Source organism: Aphelocoma coerulescens, chromosome 2 (assembly GCF_041296385.1).
Source record: "Aphelocoma coerulescens isolate FSJ_1873_10779 chromosome 2, UR_Acoe_1.0, whole genome shotgun sequence".
NCBI classification, from domain to species: Eukaryota; Metazoa; Chordata; class Aves; order Passeriformes; family Corvidae; genus Aphelocoma; species Aphelocoma coerulescens.
The window spans coordinates 81,844,735-81,865,313 of NC_091015.1; the positions used below are offsets into that span (position 1 = coordinate 81,844,735).

Below are 20,579 nucleotides of genomic sequence, written 5' to 3' on the forward strand. Positions count from 1 at the left end.
GGCTGGATGGGGCTCCAGGCAACCCAGTATAGAGGAAGGTTCCCTGCCTGTGGCAGGTGGTTTGGAACTTTAAGGTTCCTTCCAACCCAAACCACTCTAAGCGTCTATGAAGAAAAACTAAGAACTTTACAGACACAGTCTACCCTTTTCTTTAAGGCAACCGTTAAATTTTAACAAAAGCAACTGTCCTTAATTCCAGCTATAGATTATTTTAGTATTCTTGGTAGCTATGATTTTGCCTGAACTCCTCTCAATGCTACACCTAAGTCCAAATTATGGTTTAAAAATCTGAGAAAAAAAAATCATTATTTTTAAACTTCTGGTAAACACTTTGACTAAAATGGCACAAAAGGTGTTCTGAAATGCATTTGTAGTTTCACCAGGTGAAGAGATTCATGTATTTTTAAGAACAGTACATAAAAGACTATTTGAGCAAATATATTGTAAATTTACTTGGTGTGTTCTGAACTCTAAAGAATATGGCAATGATTATTTTCAGAAGAAAAAGCTGGTTCAAACTGCACATGTAGATTACTTAACGCACAGAAGTTCAACAGCAAACTTCTTATTAGTTATTAATGTGAAAGAGAAAAAGAGTGCCATCATTATGTGAAAGCCAGCAGAAGTGTTCAGTGGTCCGTGTTCTCCCATCAGTCCCATTGCCCATCCTTTCCACCTAGCAGGAGCTTCCAAAACCAACGCAAACCCGGCTTGCTGGTCCTTTCAGAATGAAACTACTGACTAGCCACCAGGCTGCTGCTTCCACATGTGAACTGGTTTTGGGGCATTTGAAAAACACCAGCTTTCAGACTGTAATCAATACTACAGTCCCAAAATTATTAACAGTCCAGAGTATCAAAACAGCACAGGTTAAGAATAAGAAGAGGAAAACTTGAACATCCTTTCTGTGTAAAACTAGAAGCTAAACAAATTTGGCATATTTAATGTAAAACAGTCTGCAACCCTTGAAATACTGCACTTAACTCTGAACCCTGGTAACTAAAGAATAAATAGGAAAAGACATGGAAGTCTATAAATAATCTTGGCTCAAGCAAATTGCAAAGTATATATTCCTGGTTGCTCAACACAGCTGTGAACTCCTGCCTTCAAGCTGTCTATGAATGCTGCCACTTCTTGAGTTATAGAACAACCTCTTAAGGAAACTGCTGAAAGTACAACAAAAATTCTTCATTCGCATAGCAGATTTCATTCAAATTTTGTACCACTTTATACCAATGAAGAAATCAGTCAAGTGTATGATTTCCAGAATTGAGTGTGGTAAAATATCTCAAAGAACCACCTTTGAGTACAGAACTACCTTCCTCCTGACTTGAAGCTTCTGAACTGTCCTCCTTGAAGTGTTCTGATGTCTTAACCGTCTTCAAAGAGGGTTGTAAGTTACCTGCAGAGAATAAAGTTCACGTAGTAACTTTATAGATCTTGAACAACTGGACAGTTCCTGAATGCTTGCACTAAACTGGAAGCTAGGGAAATGGAAGACTGAACTTACTGGTTTGCATGTGGCAGCAATTTGAACATTGCCTGCTTTGAAGGAGGCAATCTCCAAGAGTAAAGGCTCTCAAGAGATACTTTTATTTTGAAGAAAATAGTGTAGAAAATAATTTTAAAGCTATGGTACAATTTCAAAAGGTTGTGATTGTGATAATTATTAGAGATATTCCTACCATGATGCATTTAAGATTTTTCTTTATAATCTTTTTGTGTTACAACAGGAAATGGGAGGAGACCAACAATAGTTACTGGCATTCTTCTGCAATAAATTATACTCCTCCATTGTCAAATCGTTCATCTGCCAAAAGAGACCTAATTTGGACTAAAGTCTTCTAGTGCCCTTAGCACAGTCTTCACATACAATTTTTGCCTCTTTATGCCAGACAGGATGAAAAATAAGTAGGAATAATATTAACAGTTTTGTTGCAAAAATACCACTGCCACGTTCTGAAAAAGGATTTAGTTTGGTAACGAATCTAACTCTAAGAGTCTACTCTTCCCCTCTGAAACAGTTCCAAGTTAGTGCAGGTAAAAGCACCCCAAAGCTGTTGCTTAGGAGCTTGAAACATTGATAAAAAGATACTTCTGAATATCATCTGCATTGAAGATACTAACTCCCCAGAGATCATGCTCTCATATTGGAATCAAAAGTCTACTCCAACCTGAAGAAGTGTCTAAACAACAGAATTTATGAACCAGGAGGGAGCTAATTGATTTCCTCCTTAATGGAACCATAGCAGCATAATTAAGCTTAGTGAATATTCAGTGTCAGATCCCAATTATTATTTAAGATCTAAAGACCTTTCACCAAACATAGAATCTACTTCCACATAGGTTTTGCTAAATAACTTTGTATTTCTGTGAAAAGATATTTTTATCTCTGACTCTATACAGCAACTGAAGACCAATTTAAGCCACAAATGCTTTGTCTGTCAATTAATTCTGTATGTGTCTATTTGAGAACTATGATAAGATTTTTCTTGAATATATACTTCTTTATCCAACACTGTCACCACATGCAAAACATGCCACTACAGACTAACTTGCAATAACAAGTAGCAGGGTAACAGGAATCCCAAACAGGAAACCTAGAAAAACACAGAAACCAACAATAAAAAAAGTCCCTCACAGGCCACTTAACTGAGGTGATTTTGGCAACAGGTGAGGTGAGTACTTTTGTCTTAGTACAGCTTCTATTAGCCAGGAAATGTGATTGTGATCTACCCTGGACAAGTCATCCAGTCCCCCTTCTCAAAAGAAAAACAACTATGTTTAAATTTCTCATACTAATTCTCTTCACCCAATGTTTTCTTAACATCTAACTCAATGTCAGGGCCTGAATCATGCCAATGGGCTTTGCAACTCTTCCCTGCTCTCCCACGGGCTTCACCTGCCCACAGTGAAGATCCAATCTGGTACACAGCAGTTTTGCAATTCAGGGTGTGATTGCTGGGAAAAGAACTGGCAGATGCCTCATCCAGGGCCTCCATCCTTCGGCTCAGGAGCCGCATTTGAGCTCAGGCCCTTGCCTCCGGTGCACTGCCAGCACACCTGTGCCTGGACATGCACCTTGCTGATCCTGTTCTTAACCCTGACCTACTGACTTGCCTTGACCTCAGACCTGCCTCACTGCTCTGGACTTGTCTGGTAACCACCAGGTTCTTGCCTGCCCCTGGTTCTAATCTTCCTCATAACAAGTTAAGCCGAGTGCTTTCTGTCTTATCCATCAGAGAAAACAGATTGTCCTCTTTACAATATAACTCTTTGGTACTTGAAGACTTAAATCATCTGCCATTTGAGTCCTTCCTCCTCTCTGCTAAACAATTAAGTTCCTCATTCTGTCATATATTCTAGATCTGACAAATCCTCATGAACTTTCATGTACCCAATTATTTATTATTATAAAAGTTATCTCACGTTTACGATCACTTTGTAATCTATAAGACTTCCGAAAGAATTGACATTTGTCTATTCTACCCTTCTGATCTACCCACCCTGCAGATCATTTCTGCCCAGTCAACTCTATCTTGACAGAACTTGGCACGAGTTCTTTTCTGAAACCATTTCAAATTATCACCATGTACAACAATGCATTTGCAAGTCCTTTCCAACTAGATGCAGTCTACAGTCTGAAATATGCACATCCTGTCCAGTGTGCCCATCATTAACACAAATCTTTCTGGACTTTGGAAAATCTTTCCTCCCCATGCAGCCTTTCAGTACAGCAGAGGTGTCAATTTTCACAGCAGTAAATTCCAGCCAATTCCACAATCACCCTGATTGGTACTAGTTTAACATTTTCACTAAACTGCCATGTAAGAATGGACTAAGTGTTACTAAAAAATGTTACAAAATGACCTACAGCTTCTACCCTAACCACAGTGTTTCTATCTCATAGGAAACACTGGGGTTAAGGTAGAAGCTGTAGGTCACATTCATGGAAAGAATATACCTGTCACAGATCACACACATCATTTCAAACTGAAGTCAGCTGTCATTCCTCTATTTTTTCCCCAAACAAATATGAGCAGTCTGTTTGGAACCTCCAATCTATTCAATTCCTTTACTAAGATCTTCGACAACTTCTGAGGCAGTGGCCTCACAGCCAGTGCCTCAACTGTCATGGTGTACATGCTCTGATAGAAGAAAAGATTCAGTGGAAACAAAGATCACATCCTAAGGCACCCATACAGAGAAGCCAAGCTTTGGTCGCACAAACAATTTGTAATACACAAGTAAGGTTAAGAGGACCACCAAAGAAATCTCTGCAACGCAAATGCTGGAACATAATTCTGTATGTTCTGAAATTAGGGCCATCTCATGATTTATGTACTCAAAACAAATCTTAGTTTAATATAAAAACAGATGCTTAATCTACAAAAGAAAACAAATAAAAAACAGATGTGATTTTTTGGGTCAGTTCAAACTTTTTGTTCCAAAATTTAAGATTTTGTGAAAGGAAGAAGTGCTAAACTGTAGAACATACTCAATTCATAATAGCCTATTTGAAGAGCATGATGGTACAGAGAAGAAAGAAAGAAAAGAACACAAGCTGATGCTACCTAGCATGTTCCCACTGTCAAAAGCATGGGTATCTGCTCAAGAAAATATTCATTGACCAGGAGTTCGAATACAACCAGTGGAATATAACACAGGAGCACAAAATTATAAAACTGTACTTAAGCACAACAGCAAAAATAGCTTTTTATACTTTTCATTATGTAAAACAGTATTAGGATATTTCTTACTGTGAGTGTGCAAAGATTCTGATGAAATTGATTGGAAGAAGTTGTATACTCTCTGATTCTGCAGAAAAGCTTGCGATGTATTTGAAAATAGCTGCCTGAAATTGAAGTGACAGTTTGTTAAACTAAGTAACAGAATCATAGGAAGAACACAAGAATTTACTACATTTAAAAGCAAAACAGGCAGTTCTCAAGAAGTCCAAACCTTTCAAACTGCACATTTAGCATAAGCAATGTTAAAAGCTACTTTTGAACTTTGCTGTGAAGCACTAGTGTAAGTTTAGAGGACAGCCAGTACAAAAAACTGGTATGATGATTTTTTTAAAAAAAGGTAGGTGCTTTTGAGTCATCCCAATTCAAACACTTTGGCCCCATGTAACATTTTATCAGAGAGGAGTTTGGACTGAGTCCAAAAGCACTGGACCTTACCTTTTAAGTTTTTTTTTTAACTGAGAACACATTTACTTTCCCAAAACAATGCATCTGTTTCTTAAACACACTTGTATGGTTAAATACAAAGTAGAATTCACCTATAATGTCAGTATTTGAATTTCATCATTATCTCCAAGAGCAAAGGGTGGGATTCTCAATATTGCTCTGCACTGGTTGGAGTTGGTTACCAAGAGGTCAGTGACAAATTCTATTCGCTTCAAATAAGAAAATAGGCCAACAATGAATGGTTTTCACTTCCCACACACCAAGGTTTCAGATATTACCTGCCAGGAGGCACTACTCAGTTCTATTTCTTTGGAGGAGGGGCAGGGGAAAGCAATTTTTGGCAATTGGGCACATACTGAAACCCCGAAATAAGTATATATTTATGCTAAAACTGACACTGAAAGAAAATGGAATTTGAATACAGTAATGCTATTCTCTTTATTCATGTAGCATTCCTGTATAGTCACAATACAACTTGCAAATTGTAATTACAGTTGCTTACTCTAACACAGTTGGCTATGTTCAAAGGTTATCTTCAAAGCAAGTCTCTTGGGTTTGTAATTACTGTGCAGTGAGGCTTCACAACTTTTCTGTATCACAATACATTCCCTTCAGTCAACCTCTGTTTAACAGGTTTATTGATTTAAAACCACTATGCTTATTAGCCAAAAATTGTTCACACAGATTAATCTTGGCTTGACAATCAAGCCAATAAAGACAGACAAATATTACAGATCAAAATTTATTAAAAAATTGGCAAGGGGGTGGTTGAGGCTCAGAGTGGCTCCACATTGTCTTTAACTGAAATATTAGGACAAAATGCTGGAACCCGCAGAACATTATGAGCAGGAGTTTGAAAACCAGCGCCTGAGTTTTCAACTACCCCAACTCAAGAGACACTGCCTAACATGATGAATAATTCAACTTGTATTCAACAAGGTTGAACAATCCCAACTGAAAAGGACAAACACAGATATCTGTACCAAACAAGAAGAACAAGTAGGCAAACCCAAACTCATATATATTACTGTTCTGAGCTACAGAATTTGACCAACTTATCCCACATCCAACCAAGCTCTCCCATCACTAAATAGCAGGTGATGAGGTATGGGCCATTTTCTTACAAATACATGAGCTACTTTTAATTTTGTATACATTCTTCACTATTACTGTTTATTCCTTTTAAATTCTGTCTTTCACTCTACCCTGTCATAAAAAGTAGAACACATGTGCTCTGAGTTACTGTTTCGAGTATTTCTAAATATACCCTTGGGTAAAGAAAGTATTATCCTTCCAGAAGTGCCAATCATTGCTATGTAATGCTGCTTAGGAAAAATATTTTCATAATTGTACAATTACTTCCAAAGAAGTAATTCTTTTAATAAAAGTCTCAATTTAAAGAAACTCTAAAAGAGTCAAGAGTATCTATTTCATCACTACTTTCCCACTTTCTTTGCAAATTGGGTTTAGGTAGCAGAATTTCCACTGTCCATAGGAGTCATCTAGCTTGACTTGAATCACTTTTCCAGCGATGCACTTCAGGCTATTTGCCAAAACATTTACCTGATTATGGGCTCAAGATCAGCATGCCTTCGTTCTTCCCTCTTCTGAAAACCCTGATTTAGTGCTCTTAAAATAGCCTTGTCAAATGCTTCAGAAGACAGTTCCTTTGGGAGCTGAGAAAAAGGTTAATGTGAAAAATGAGTAGTTGACATTTTAAAGACTATATTTGTTCACTATGAGTCTTTATACCTTTTGGTATCAAGAAACTCAATTGTTCCAGTTTGAGTGATGTAATTTACAGACCAAAGGTACAACAAATCAACATCATCCAGTTTTGCAAGAGAAACACTTTGCTGTAAATCCTCACAGCAAATCCAGGCATAAAACTGTTTAAAGCTCTATTTGAAAGAATTACATTCGGAAATCTACCAATAGTATGCTCTTTTCCAGGACAGTTTACAGCCTTTTTTTCTCTTTTTTCTTTAAATCTTTCACACATAGAAATGCGTTCTGAAAACGACATGAAAAAAATAACCAGGCAGGACTGAATGCACTGTACCCACTATCATCACTTAGCAGATTCAACTATTTTAAAGAAACAGGAGTGGAAAAGAAGCTGTTTCAGTTATTTAGTACACTAGACTTCAGCAGGCAACACTGAGATTATTCAATAGCAAGTCCCTTCCCAGTTGCTATTAACACTGAAACTTCTTAGCAAAATTCATTATAACTGTTTCCAATGTCAGTACTACAAAGTGAGGTCTGATGTTCTAGTTCAGAAGGTAAAATTCTTGCTACTAAAGAGCATGTTTTAAATAAAGACTATTCCCCAGAACAAAGTTTTTTTACATTTACAACTTCCAAATATTGTACTTAAGTACATCAAAGCTGATGAAATCTACTTTTTTTTTATTATTATTTTAATATGGGGCAATTAAGAGCAAACTGCCACCACAAAAATGCTTTCTTTACTAAAGTTCAGAACTATTGCTAATGTGGTTAATATCTGCCACCAGTTATGATCAACAGCACTAAGTAATTTACACTAGAGCAGCATCTTCCTCTTGTATATCTGGAATACACCTGAACCAGAGTGCCAATTGGATAATGCATCCTGCTACTGGTACAACAGCCCAGTGCTAAGCAATCCTTTCCCTGAAAGAAGTGCTACTAACAGAGGGATGCTGTGTCTGATGCAGGTAATTGCTTGGTAACATACACAAAAGGAACTTCTGGAATCCAGACAGGCAGGTGCTGTTAGTATTATGTCAGTACAGTGCTATAGCACCTGAAATGTCTTAGATATAAAACCACAAAGGGCTGAAAGCACCTGTTGTTTACCTGTTAGACCCTTTGGCTTTAATATGCATTACTGAGGAACTCTGAAGAATTAGACAGTGTTAGCCAAAAGGTGCCAAAAAGTTACTGCAGAAGTGTGGGAATGAGCAAATCTCCTATCCTAGTATTTCATATGTAGATTTGTCTCTGGACAGTTAACTTTTTGTCTTTAAAATTTCCATTAAAAGGAATACAATTCCTTCTGTAAAAATTCAGTTATACAAACCCAAGATTAGGCGCTTAGCTTAAGGTAATGAGATAGCCTTGCTACTTACAAGCTCATTAGTCCTTCTACATACATGGGTAATTTCCTACTTGCAAAGAATTTTTCATGCTTATCACCTAAGAGGAGCCAGTCTAATATAAAGCATCCAAGTTATCCTATTTACTACCTTAGTTTTCCCACCAATGCTTCTACTCTGAAACAATTTTTACCATTACCTTATTTCTATCACATGCAGCATTGGAATTTTCCATCAAATATTTTGACCATTCTTTTCTGTACCTAGGAAACTGAGCGTACTATTTGACAATTCCATGTAGACTGGAACAAGAACAACAAAAAGCCAAAATGCAAGGGCATATGAAGTAGACATTCATACTTCATGTTTTTTAAAGCCAGGTATAAGTTCTATCCTGCTTTATTTAACAATTCTCTCTTACTTTTATACTTACGGCTATCAAACCAACACAAACCAAATACATTTTTCAGCTGTGCACATTTTCCACAGAGCACCTCAGGAAGCTCATAGCAGCTTGTGGTTGTTTCCCTCTTGTTCTGCCATCTCCTATACACTGCTGGAACAGTCAAGCCAGCACATGGAACACCCTACACCAGTGAACTCTGCAACACTCTGGATCATGTCTTTTTTCCTGGCTCCTCCTGGAAGCAACTAGGTTCTAGGAGGTCCATTTCAGAAACTGATGTCTGTCCTACACAAGCAGGAAGGACAGGAGGCATGCCTCTGAATGCTCATCCCAGAACTGCACAGAATCCTGTATGAAATGCTGCTTTTAGGGTTCTCTTCAGGTGCAGATGCATGTACCCTATGCTGTGGGATAACCCACCTGCAATCAGACATGGCATCCATAATTCAAATCCTCACAAATCAAGTTCTGGGAACTCTTAGAACTAGACATGCAACTAGATAAAAGCAGTTGTATTAACCACTGCAGACTTCTGCAATGACAGAAAACAATGTTGATAATTTATACAGTGAACAAGACAATGACCTTTGTACGGTGACTGGCTTTCCGCTCACAATTAACACTGCAGTTAAGAACACCAGATGCCATAAAACATGTCCAAGACAGATCTCTCATTACTGCCCTGAACAGGGAAGATTTTAAATATAGAATAATTTCTCAGAATAGGTGGAACCCAAAATATTAGACACTGGCAATGAACACACAGTTCGAGGTCATCACACCGATGGGGTCTGCACATGGCCTACACACAGAAATTTCCCTGCTTGGAGCAGGGGGGAAAACAACTGAGAGAACTTTTAGTTTTTTTAAACATGGACACACATGCACATATAGTTGCAAGATTCTCCTCAAGTTTAACTCCTTGTTATAATGAATGGGCCTGCCTTTGTTCTACTGAAGAATACAACAGTTAAATTAAAAACTATTATGCTTATGGGTGTGTCTCACTAATTTAAAATAACAAATTATACTCTTTAAGGTCCTTCTAACAGGAACACACGCAAACAACCAGTGGTTGCAACTATACGTGAGCTCTGTGGGGAGTATTAAAAACTCAGCTGGTAGTTCTACAGTAGTTCAATTAAAACTCTAAGTGCCATTTCAGATGAGACAAACAATCCCCTCCTGGGAAACTCCCCAAACATTCTGCACGGCTGCTTCTTCTGTCAAGATCCTCCATCACAATGTACGTAATTTAAATGGTTAATACAATTGTGAAGTACAAAAACCTGTTAGCATGCTTTTGTTTCTATAATTACTAATGTTACTATAATTACATCCCAGAAATCACAGCTCTCCTAGACTACTTCTGAAGTTATAAACCTGATGTGTAAACACTACTTTTATACTTGATAACATACTTTTAGCAGGAATTCCTGAAGCTCCTGGTGTGTTTTTGTTACACACGTTACTGAAAAATCGGACCAAGTTACCTAGAACAAAGGAAAAAAGAATGATGAAAGTTTATTTTTACAAATAGCATAGAAATTAGCTTGTCAGAACAAGTCCATAAATTTGACAATATCAGAGTTAAAACTTGCAAATAAGCAAACACCAGGCAAAACATGGATAAGGCTGTACTTTTTCAAAGACGTACTAATTTTGAGTGTATATTTTAGGATCACCTTCATGTTATTTGTGGCTAAAGGGAGCATGAACAAATTCAGGGAAATACAATAAAGTCCCTTAAGATTACTGACTCAGAAAGAAGCCAGGCAGAAGGCTCTGTAATTATAGGACTTGGATCAAATAGAAATAATTAACCATAAAAAACAGGTACCAGAGAATAGGACTGTAGGTCAGATATACTGGATTTAGCTCTCACTGCCATGACCAGAGTCAATATAAAACAAAACAAAAAAATCTCTGTTTATATTACCTATAAAATAATTTTATCTGCCTCAGATTAAAATCTTACACAGTCATATAGAAGTTGTTGTAGGCTACAAGTAAAAAAAAGTACTGCAAGTTACTAAAGAAGGCACTCAAGCATCAGACACCATTTTGGCATATGCCTGAATAAAATTTCAGTAGCTTATTGTTCTGACACGACATGCAAGTAGTACAACAGCACCTTCACATGCATGTTTTGAGTAAAAAATAAGTAAGCTTGGTTAGATGAGTGTTGCCCGGCTTTAAGCCCACTTCTGGGCCAAAGATTCCAACTAGTTACATAGGAAGATTCTGTGTCACGGGAGTGGACACTACAACAATGAACATTCATTTACTCCCAAGAGTTGACAGAGTAATGTCAACCAACAAGTGCCTTCAGCTTAGTCCCCAGAAATGCCAACTACCCTCACTGCCCTCAGCTAGGAAGCCATGACTGCAATTGCTGTTACAACCTTAAAAAAGCAGTGTCTGGACAAGCACAAAATTATCTGCAGTGAAGAGCACACTATATACCTGCACAGATGAGGAAAGGAAACTCTTTCCTAAAAGAACTGAGTTGGAGTTTCGAGATTACTGAAATACTTCCCAGAATATCTCCACACTCCCCCTTTAACAAAGAAATTCAAAACCACTGTCAAATCTGTCTACGTGCTGAATCTTTAGAATAGTTTTTTGACTTTAAATAGTGATAATCCTTATAGGCATTCTGTACAAACTTTTCCCATCTACTATTGTATTTTACCCTCATACTCACTTCACAGACTATTTCGGAAAAAAATCCATGACATGGTTGAAATATTTGAGCAGGTTAACCTTAAAGGCTTTGAAGGCTACATTCCACGTATTACTGTCCTCAACAAAGTGCATCCATTTAGAGAATACAATGGCAAACTCTGGGATCAACACATTAACTTTCAGCTCAAAATGGCTTCTTTTTTTTAAGTTTGCCTCTTCAAAGATGTCCTGTAACCCATGTTAAATGACTAGTTAGAATGTTTGATATAAACCATTCTTTTCGGGTGGAAAAGGGGAACATTTAACTTTATTTTCAAATCTGGTATACTACCAGATTCACATCTGTTGGCAAAATGACTCACAGTGTTAGTCAGTCCTTGCTAAGAAAATTACTACTTTGATTCAATTAGAACATCACCACCAACAGCCTTAGCAACTATTATTTAATACATGCTGCTCCTTAGCTACTACAATAGATGAAGACTATACTAGGTAGGCCTTTCAGTTTGTGGCCACTTTCCAGCTTGTTTGGTTTTGCCTTAAGAAACAAAGCCCAAAACAAACAAAGCAACCTCCAGTTTTCTCAAAAAGCACAGGAGCCACCCTCAAATGGTAAACACTGAGAAACAAGATCCAAGAAGACCATACGACTCCAAGCAATCTACACCTGCAGACACAACAATTGTGCTCCTGTGCCACTTGAGCAAATGATTGACTAGTTTTAGAATTCTTAGGAATTAACAAAAGCCAAGTTTCCTGAAGTGATGTTGCATACCCAGCTATGGCTGATGTTTTACACATTTCCACCTTATGCCCTCACACTTTATGCCCACAATTACATAAAACACCAGATTTGCATACAGAATTCAAAATAATTACAGGATAATCCAAAGAATCTCAAAATTGCCTCCTGGGCAGGTTATTGAAACAAGCTGTATGTATCTATAGTACATAGATATCATGAAAACAATAATTTTAATATTCTGGAGGTTATCTGCTTACTTTGAATGTGTACTCCAAATGTTTGTCAGCCCTTTTTCTTGATACGTCTTTCAGGGTTATCTTCTCAATGTGTACAGCTGAAAGAAAAACACCTTATTGTGCACTCCAAAACCGACAGTTTGCAAATCATTCCCTACCTTTCCCAGGCACTCTGAGCATGCCTGTAGGCTTATTGCCTGACTCACACAGCCCCACTCCTCCTTTGGGGCTGTTTTATTGCAACAAACTGCTGGGGGCAGGTGGAACCTTGCTCTCTCCCAAGTATTTCTCTGGCCTAATGACAACCTCTTCAGTGCACATCACAGGAATCTGTGCATTACCCAAGAGCTTATTTACACCAAATGTCAAATAACTACAACAATATAACCACTATAAGCAAAAAGACAGTAAAAGGAAGTCAGATTGTGTCTTTACTCCAAGAAGTAACAAGTGCTGATAAAAACCAGACAGTGCCTTCTACATCCACGTGTCAGAAACATCAAGTAGTAATGAGGGCAAACTAAGGCTGAATAACCACATTTCTGAAGGGTACTTAGGTAAAAAAAAAGTTACAGAAGGCCTGAAGGAGATAGAAATGAGTGTCAGCAAGCAGAAAACAAAGAGAAGAAGCAGAAGGCTACTACAATTGTACTGTAAAGAGTGTCATTAAACTGAACTGAGAAGGAAGAAAGGTACTGTACGTACTTGCTACTTTAACACTCCTTCCCCACAGCCTTTTGTATTCAACAATAGGCAAGTTCTGGCTGTGACCTGGCAAACAGCAGCACCATATGGCTTTCAGGGCCCGGAGATTTTCTTGAGGGCACACAGCATTGTTCAGGTAATATTCCATATAAAAACCCTTATGTAGCCAAGATAGGCTTTCCACTTTTGCTGCTGTGCTGGCCTGAGAATTCAACAGAATTTTATTCTAGTGCAAGCCTGAACACATCTTCACATGTCAAAAAAAAAATTTATTTAAAAGCATCTCTGTGGAAGGCTGGGAGCCCTTGGCACAAGAGCCCTCTGCTCTCCCTTGGAGGAGAGAGGCCCGAGGGCAAGACGATCTCCCCCTGAGATAAGCAACCTTCCTCTGTGTCATGGTGACAAAGTGAACCACCCCCAGCACGCCTTGTTTCTATATGGTAAGAGCCTGTACCCCGTTGGCTACTTGGTTTCTACCCCATCCCCTGCCTACTCCATATAAACTCTGCCCCCCAGCCCTGAGGTAGGGAGCCTTGTCTCTGGCCACCCTTTCACAGGGGCTGCTGGACAATAAAAGCTGCCTCTGTGGAACAGCTATACAAGGCTCCTGTCTCTGTATCCCAGAGTTCGCCTTGGGTGATTTCACAAAGAGCGGAATCACACGAGCTGGAATCACTTGTAGCACAGAAGTTGCTACACTTGCTGAAATCACTTATTGCCCAGGGAAGCCAGCCACTGCCCCTGGAAGAGTTGTTCCTTGCAGGACACTCCTTATAGGAAGGTCGTGGTTGCCCATCCCCCAGCTCCTCTGGAAGCAACACATCTCTACCCGCCCCTACATCATCCATGCTTCCTCCCAATGCTTTAGAAATTCCTTCTTTTTTTGGAGGGAGGTGGGTGGTGTTAACAGTTAACGTTTTCCTTCCAATTTTTAACTGCATGCTTACATGGGATATATTGGGAACTACTCATAACAACAGCATTTTTTCCTAAAAAAAATTAAACCTCCTGCAATTGTATGTTATGAAGCTTATTAATGGATATTAGCTAATTACCATCTAATATAACAAACATTTTGAAATTAATTTGGTTACAGTTACAATTCAAGTCTCATCTCCATCAAACATGCCATTTCTAAGATAATTAAGTATTGGCAATTTCCATAAAGGAACAATAAGCCAGCAAATAAGCCTAGTGATAGTGCTACAGCTTCCAATTTTCTTAGTAGAGAGACAAATACTGAGTGTGCTGGTGTACGCTGGTTGTTAATCCTCTAGCTGGGAGTCAGGAAGATAGACAATTGCTTCATTTTTACCAGTTAATGAAGATTAATTATTACAAAGGAAAGAAATCTGAGATGAGCTAAGGATGCCAGACAATATCATACATCAACATTTTATGAAAAGAAGAATGTTCAGTGACCTTAATTTTCACCTGTCTGGTATACATTAAAGTGCTGTTACAAGAAGGACCATGGCACAACAAGATTTTTGGTGCACTAAAATTTCTTAATGGCTAACATTCAAATTGATACTAGAATTCATATTCATAAGTTAATTAAGAAGTTGATTCCCATGACTGGAACTGAGAATAGTGGTTTAAATTGCATTCCACTACATGCATATATTTAGCATATGCAATTAGGAAACCAAGACGATTAACATTCACAGACAAGCTTTTTTTCCCTAATGAGATTGTGCTTATTTCAAACTATTGAATGTTCTCAATGCTAAAAATTTGTCCTCAGGTATAAAAAAATTTATTACACAATGTAGTACCTTCAACTTCCTTAACTTTTCTGCTGCATGCTTCATACACGATGGAACAGGTAATTACACTGCTGTTTCTGCACAGCTTTAGTTCTACAGTTTCAACAGACTCCTTTACAATTCTGTCTCCACAATGACATTTTAAATATTCTAAATGGCTAGACTGAGAAGAAATGTTCGAATATACAAGCCAATGAGGTGTGTTACATCTCTACATCTATTCTGGACACAGCGCATGCATTCAGGATGATTAAGTAAAGCATGTATACATGACACTGCTTCCATTCTAAGTCAAGGCTTTAAAAATTTGTATTCATCACAGCTGAGAATCAAAACCAAGTTTTACTATCAGTGGTATTCCTAACCCAGTAAGGAGATTTTGGTACTAGGGAGTCTCTACCACATAACTGTGTAGCAAATATCACAGTTATTCTGACCCTTCACTGTGGTTTCCCACTATGATAATACAAATGCAGAAAAATACTTAAGCTCTTCGCTAGATTAAATTATTCAACTTTTTTGTGCTTCTCTTACTTGAGAGTGTTACTAAAGAGATTCCCCCTTTTGGGTTTCTAATTCATGAATATGAACACTTTGAACTCTGTAAAAGGATTTGAAACAGGTTTGTTGTCTGTAATCTGCCATAATCTTTCTCTGTGGTTTTTTTTTCCAAGGAATCAAAAACTCTCAAATTGCCTGCCTTCAAAGTGCAGTTAAATCTCCACACTAGACACAAAAGTGTATTTATGAGGACAAAATGAATAGCAATCATTTTTCCATGTTGTGGGCTCCTCGCTATCTGCAGACTATCTGTTGACTAATTTTGAGTAGACAAGTGACTTGCTAATCCTCCTGAAGAATAAAGGATAAAAATAAATCTGTTTTCAATAATGCTCATTTCTTCAAAGAGAAGAAATTGTGCTGGCAATTGCATATCAGAGTTTTGTTTATGCTCAGAAGCCTTGTTCTTATTCTCCCCCAAGCCAAAAGACTTGACTTCTATGAAGCCTTTCACTTCTTCAAACTGCCACTTCTATAAAACCTCCTAATATGTGTTTTTTCTTTGCTTGTTTCTTTTTAAAATTTCATCAAATACAACTGAATAGAGCAGCAAAATCTATCAACTGCTTCCCAATATTTTCATGCTTAGTTTTGCTTAAAAAATCTAAATACTGCTAATACAATTGCATTAAATGTTCTTGTTTTCTCCCAAATCCTACCCCTTTTTTCAGTGGGAAGCCCATTTGCAACTAATTTTCATCCATGCATTCACTAGTAGTTAGCAGCTAACACAAATGACAACTTGTTATAACAAAGAAAAGACCAAGTAGGCAGCAAAGAAGCTATTTTACTTACCAGTCACTGCAGCTTCTCGTTCAGATGAACAGCAAGAGAGATGCAAGATGTCTACAACTCCAAGCAGAGTTTAATGTTCAAGAAAACCCTTAAAGCCTTCCCCAAAAGGAAGCTCAGACAGCATACCTTCTCGCTGAGGTCTGTGGGAAGCCATCGGGAGTCCATCATGAGGTGCTGTGGTTCGTTCTAGCAAACTGGTCTCATTACTTGACATGCAGTCATCATGGGAAAAGTTGTTCTAAATTAAGAAGGAGGAAAAAAAGTGTTTTAGTATAAGATCTAATTACCAAAGCTTGCTCTAAACAGCAGGTACTACAAAAAACCCCACAAACCCACACTTTATCAGGTATTCCACACGACAAAAACCTGAAGCTCCCGACAGTGGCAAAAAGGTGGTCATTAGCCACTTCAGTTCTTACTCTATTTACATGTTTATCAAATGCCACCTATAACCTCCAATGTTTCACTGACCTTATTTTAAAAACAGAATAGGGTAGCAGATAGGATATCTCAAGCTGGACAACTCAAGATCATTAGCTCAGAACTTCAGTAATAATTTACTATTAGTATGAACTCTTTCAACTACTTATGTGTCAAGTCATCTACTCACTACATTCTAAATACAGTCTCCTCAACTATTTTCATGCCCTGTACCTTCAGCCTGCCACCTCTTCTATATAGGAAATCACGAGTAACTGCTTGGACAGTCTATGAGGATATATGGTCCTGACAGCTAAATCCATGCATCTCTTACTAAGTAAACATACAGAACGCAAGCAGTTGCCACCAACACCCTCACTTTCATAGAGAAAAGGACAGACTGAAAGCTCATCTCCCCCCACATATACATGCAGACTTCAAAATTATATGCCATGAAGTATTACTGGTTTAATACAGTGCACAAGGAGGGACAGAAGAAGAAATCATACAAGATAGGTAACATGGACAGATAAGAGAATAAAGAACAATCTAGACTAACAACAAAAAATAAGAAGAAAGTATTAGAAGAGTATGGACTATACGTGGTTTCCCTAGGGTAACAAGAGCCTATATAATTTTTTCCAAATTAAGATAAAACATTAATATATCAATTTACACATTCTTCAGGGACCAGGTCTTGCTAAAACAAAAGAAAGCAACAAACTGACCAACCAAGCTAAAATTCAGAAATCTTTTAAAACATCCAGTGACATAAGATGCAACTGCTTAACTCCATGTTCAAGGAAACAACACACTGCCTTAAAAAGGGACATCCACAAAGAACTGGGAAATACAGGAAGTTACTAGCAAATTTTTGGATTAATCTGTTTTAAGTAAAGCCCCCTTATTTATTTGTAACAAGCAGTGTAACACATGAGCTGATTAAATAGCAAGTTAGGGGACACTGAATGCACCAGAAACATTTGGGAACTGGTCTGCTTGAAAACTAGAAGATTTTTTCATTCAGGATGAAGAACACTGCTCCACTGAAAGACCTTAATAAAAGATGGGTAGAGGAAAAATATAAATCTCCAGAGATCACTCTTTATTTTTAAATGCAAGAAGCATAATAGTAAGTGCCAGAATATATGTGGTTTGTTGGGGTTTTTTAAGGAGTTGTGCAATGTGATGAGACAAATCATCAGCCAAGACTGGTTACTGTATTTCTTAAAGAGGACCCCAAGACTGTCACAACAGAATGACCAAAATGAGGAAGCCCAGAGGCAGCAAAAGACATCTGAATCCCCTGCCAATTCTTGAACAAACTTCTTCAGATGTGACAGATATATCAGCTAAAGCTGGCTTCACCTTACTAAACCAGCTTTACTTCATCTATAGAGTGGGTACAAACTGTGGCAACTCTGAACAGTATATCCAACACATGCAGACCTGGGAAGTGTCCAGGCATCAAGCCTGCCCTGGGCATGCTGGTAACCTAACTTTGATCAGTGACATCAATACCAGCACACAGTTAGCAAGTGTCTTTAGACTGCACTGCAGGGTATTTTAGCAGTTTCTTCAAACTGGTGTATGGTTTGTGCTCTGAGGGCCAGTAATGTCAGGTTTCGAAGCCATCAGATTTAAAATATAAAGCCTGCTTTGTTTCTTCAAGATAAAACTCACACCAGTCCCCAGTCATTCAGTAAACAATCTCAGCAAACATCTAATAAATGATGAGCGCAATGTCAGATATGGAATAAAAAAGGACAACAGCTGGATGTCAATGAGATGGCAATTTTTTAACAGCTTCAGCATATTTTCAAGTTTAATTTACTAAAAAAAAAACCAAACCAAACAAGCCAACACACAAGCATGCTCTGGAGAGAACCACTTTCAGAATTCTTAAAAAAAACCCACTGATACTGTTTCAGCAGACATTTCATAACAACTGTGGACAGAAAAAGTGGAAGTACTTTGGTGTGGTTAACTCCTGATCTAAAACCAATCAAATTTAAAGTCAAACTTTCTTTTGCCTTCAAAGTCAGGATATTTGTTTTGATTAATGGAAAATAAATTACAGTCTGTTCTAAAAAATAATTGCTAGTTAAAAAGTCAAATAAATGGTGAGCAGTTTTTAGAAGAGGTATAGAAATAAGATTTACTTCAAAAAAGCATTCTGTTCAGCTCATGTCAAAGAAGCATTAAATACTGCTGCTACACCTCCTAATACTAGAAAACTGCTTCTCACCTAGCACATACATCATCTTTGTAACAGCATACAAATCCTTTTGCAGTGAATTATTCTAGAACGGTTATTTTTCTATCCATGGCAGCAGCCTGTAACAGGCAAACTACAACTGCATTTGAAGACCTCCTCTAAACTGCAAAATACTACATGTTTCAAAACTTACTAAAATAATTATATTGATGATTATAAAAGACCTATCATAAATTCATAATTTATTCACTTGAAGAACTCTTCACCTTGAAAGTTAACCAGTAATAACGCACTGTGTGTATTTTGTGACCACTGGCTTTCACAATAGCTAGTGCAACACAGGAGGTAGACAGCAGGAAAATCCAGGGCAGTTGTAGCTTTACCTTACAGCCTGCACAGGCTGTCCCTTTGCCAGCTCCAGATCCTGTCTTAAGCTGCATTACAACTCTTCACTTTTGGTGTTACCTGCTGTGACAGTTCTACATCAAACTCACAAGTAACTAAAGTACAGGTGTCACTGTCAGAGCAGACAACTCTAGCATGTGAGTGACTGGAAAGTCTAGGCAGTCAGAAGGGCCAGAGAATATTAAGAGTGGCACCATGTGTTGCTACTTGGTGCCAGTTACACCAGGAGCTCAAGTCCTTTAAAGCCCAGCACACTGCTGAGGAAGGCCACACTGTATAGAACCAGCTGTGCTCATCCTTTCCTGTCAATGAATACAACGCATTCCGTGTTCACACAACACATGCAAGCACAAGGTTAACTCTCACACAGGCCTTTGTCACTGTGAGACTTCACTGCAGCTCACAGTGCTGCTGCTAATGATTAAAATACAGTGAATCAAGAAATGTGGGTGGCCCCAAACCAGCTGCCAGATAATTAATTTGATAATCACACAGATCCTTGTGATGGGCTGGAGGATTAACTACATTTCTCCTTGAAAGTGAAATGAGCTAAGAGAGCACCCTAAAAATTATCTGCTCTTACAACCTAGACCAGAGTTTTGTATCAAACAGATCTGACCTCATATGGTTGAAAGCAAGTACTACGTTAAAAAAACAACCTCATCACTTGAGACGTTTCCCAGGACTGTATCATACAATCATAGAATGTTTTGAGTTGGAAGTGACCTTAAAGATCACCTACTTCCTCCAACCCCTCTGCCATGGGCAGGGATACCTTTCACTAGACCAGGTTGCTCAGAGTCCCATCCAACCTGGCCTTGAACACTTCTTGGGATGAGGCATCCACAATTTCTCTGGGCAATCTGTTCCAGTGTCTCACTACCCTCAGTAAAGAATTTCTTCCTAATATCTAGGATGTGGTTGGATTTCTAGCCTGCAAGCACACATTGCCAGGTCACACTGAGCTTCTCATCAAACCACACTCTTAAGTTCTTCTTCCCAGGGCTGCTCTCCACTCTCCGCAAAGCCTGTATTTGTGCTTGGGATTGCCCCAACCCATCAGCAGGACTTTGTACTTGGCCTACTTGAACTTCATGAGGTTCACAGAGATTCCCCTCTCAAGCCTGACAAGGTTGTGTGGATCCGTCCCTCCAGTGTGACAATGGCAACACACAGTTTGGTGTCATTGGCAAACTTGCTGAGGGTGCCCTTGATCCCCCTGTCTGTGTCACTGACAAAGATGTTGAACAGCAGTGGTCCCAGTACCAACCCCAAGGAACTCCAGTTGTCACAGATCTCTGCTTGGACCAGTGAGCCCCTGAAAACAACTCGAGTGCGACCATCCAGCCAATT

The 20,579-nt window shown here is 38.4% G+C and overlaps 1 protein-coding gene across 7 annotated transcripts in view; it reads right to left on the reverse strand.

Moving 5' to 3' along the window:
• Nucleotides 1-20,579, reverse strand: part of ZCCHC2 (zinc finger CCHC-type containing 2) — a 45,033-nt gene that overhangs the window by 14,151 nt on the left and 10,303 nt on the right. For 3 of the 7 annotated variants that reach the window (XM_069008279.1, XM_069008278.1, XM_069008285.1), the window contains 6 exons: nt 16,310-16,421; nt 12,375-12,451; nt 10,106-10,177; nt 6,759-6,871; nt 4,761-4,855; nt 1,319-1,402 (listed from right to left, as the gene is read on the reverse strand). In XM_069008279.1, the coding sequence (XP_068864380.1) occupies nt 1,319-1,402; nt 4,761-4,855; nt 6,759-6,871; nt 10,106-10,177; nt 12,375-12,451; nt 16,310-16,421 (553 nt within the window). The remainder of the gene's footprint in view (nt 1-1,318; nt 1,403-4,760; nt 4,856-6,758; nt 6,872-10,105; nt 10,178-12,374; nt 12,452-16,309; nt 16,422-20,579) is intronic. The other 4 variants (XM_069008281.1, XM_069008280.1, XM_069008284.1 and 1 more) reach the window with 2 other exon arrangements.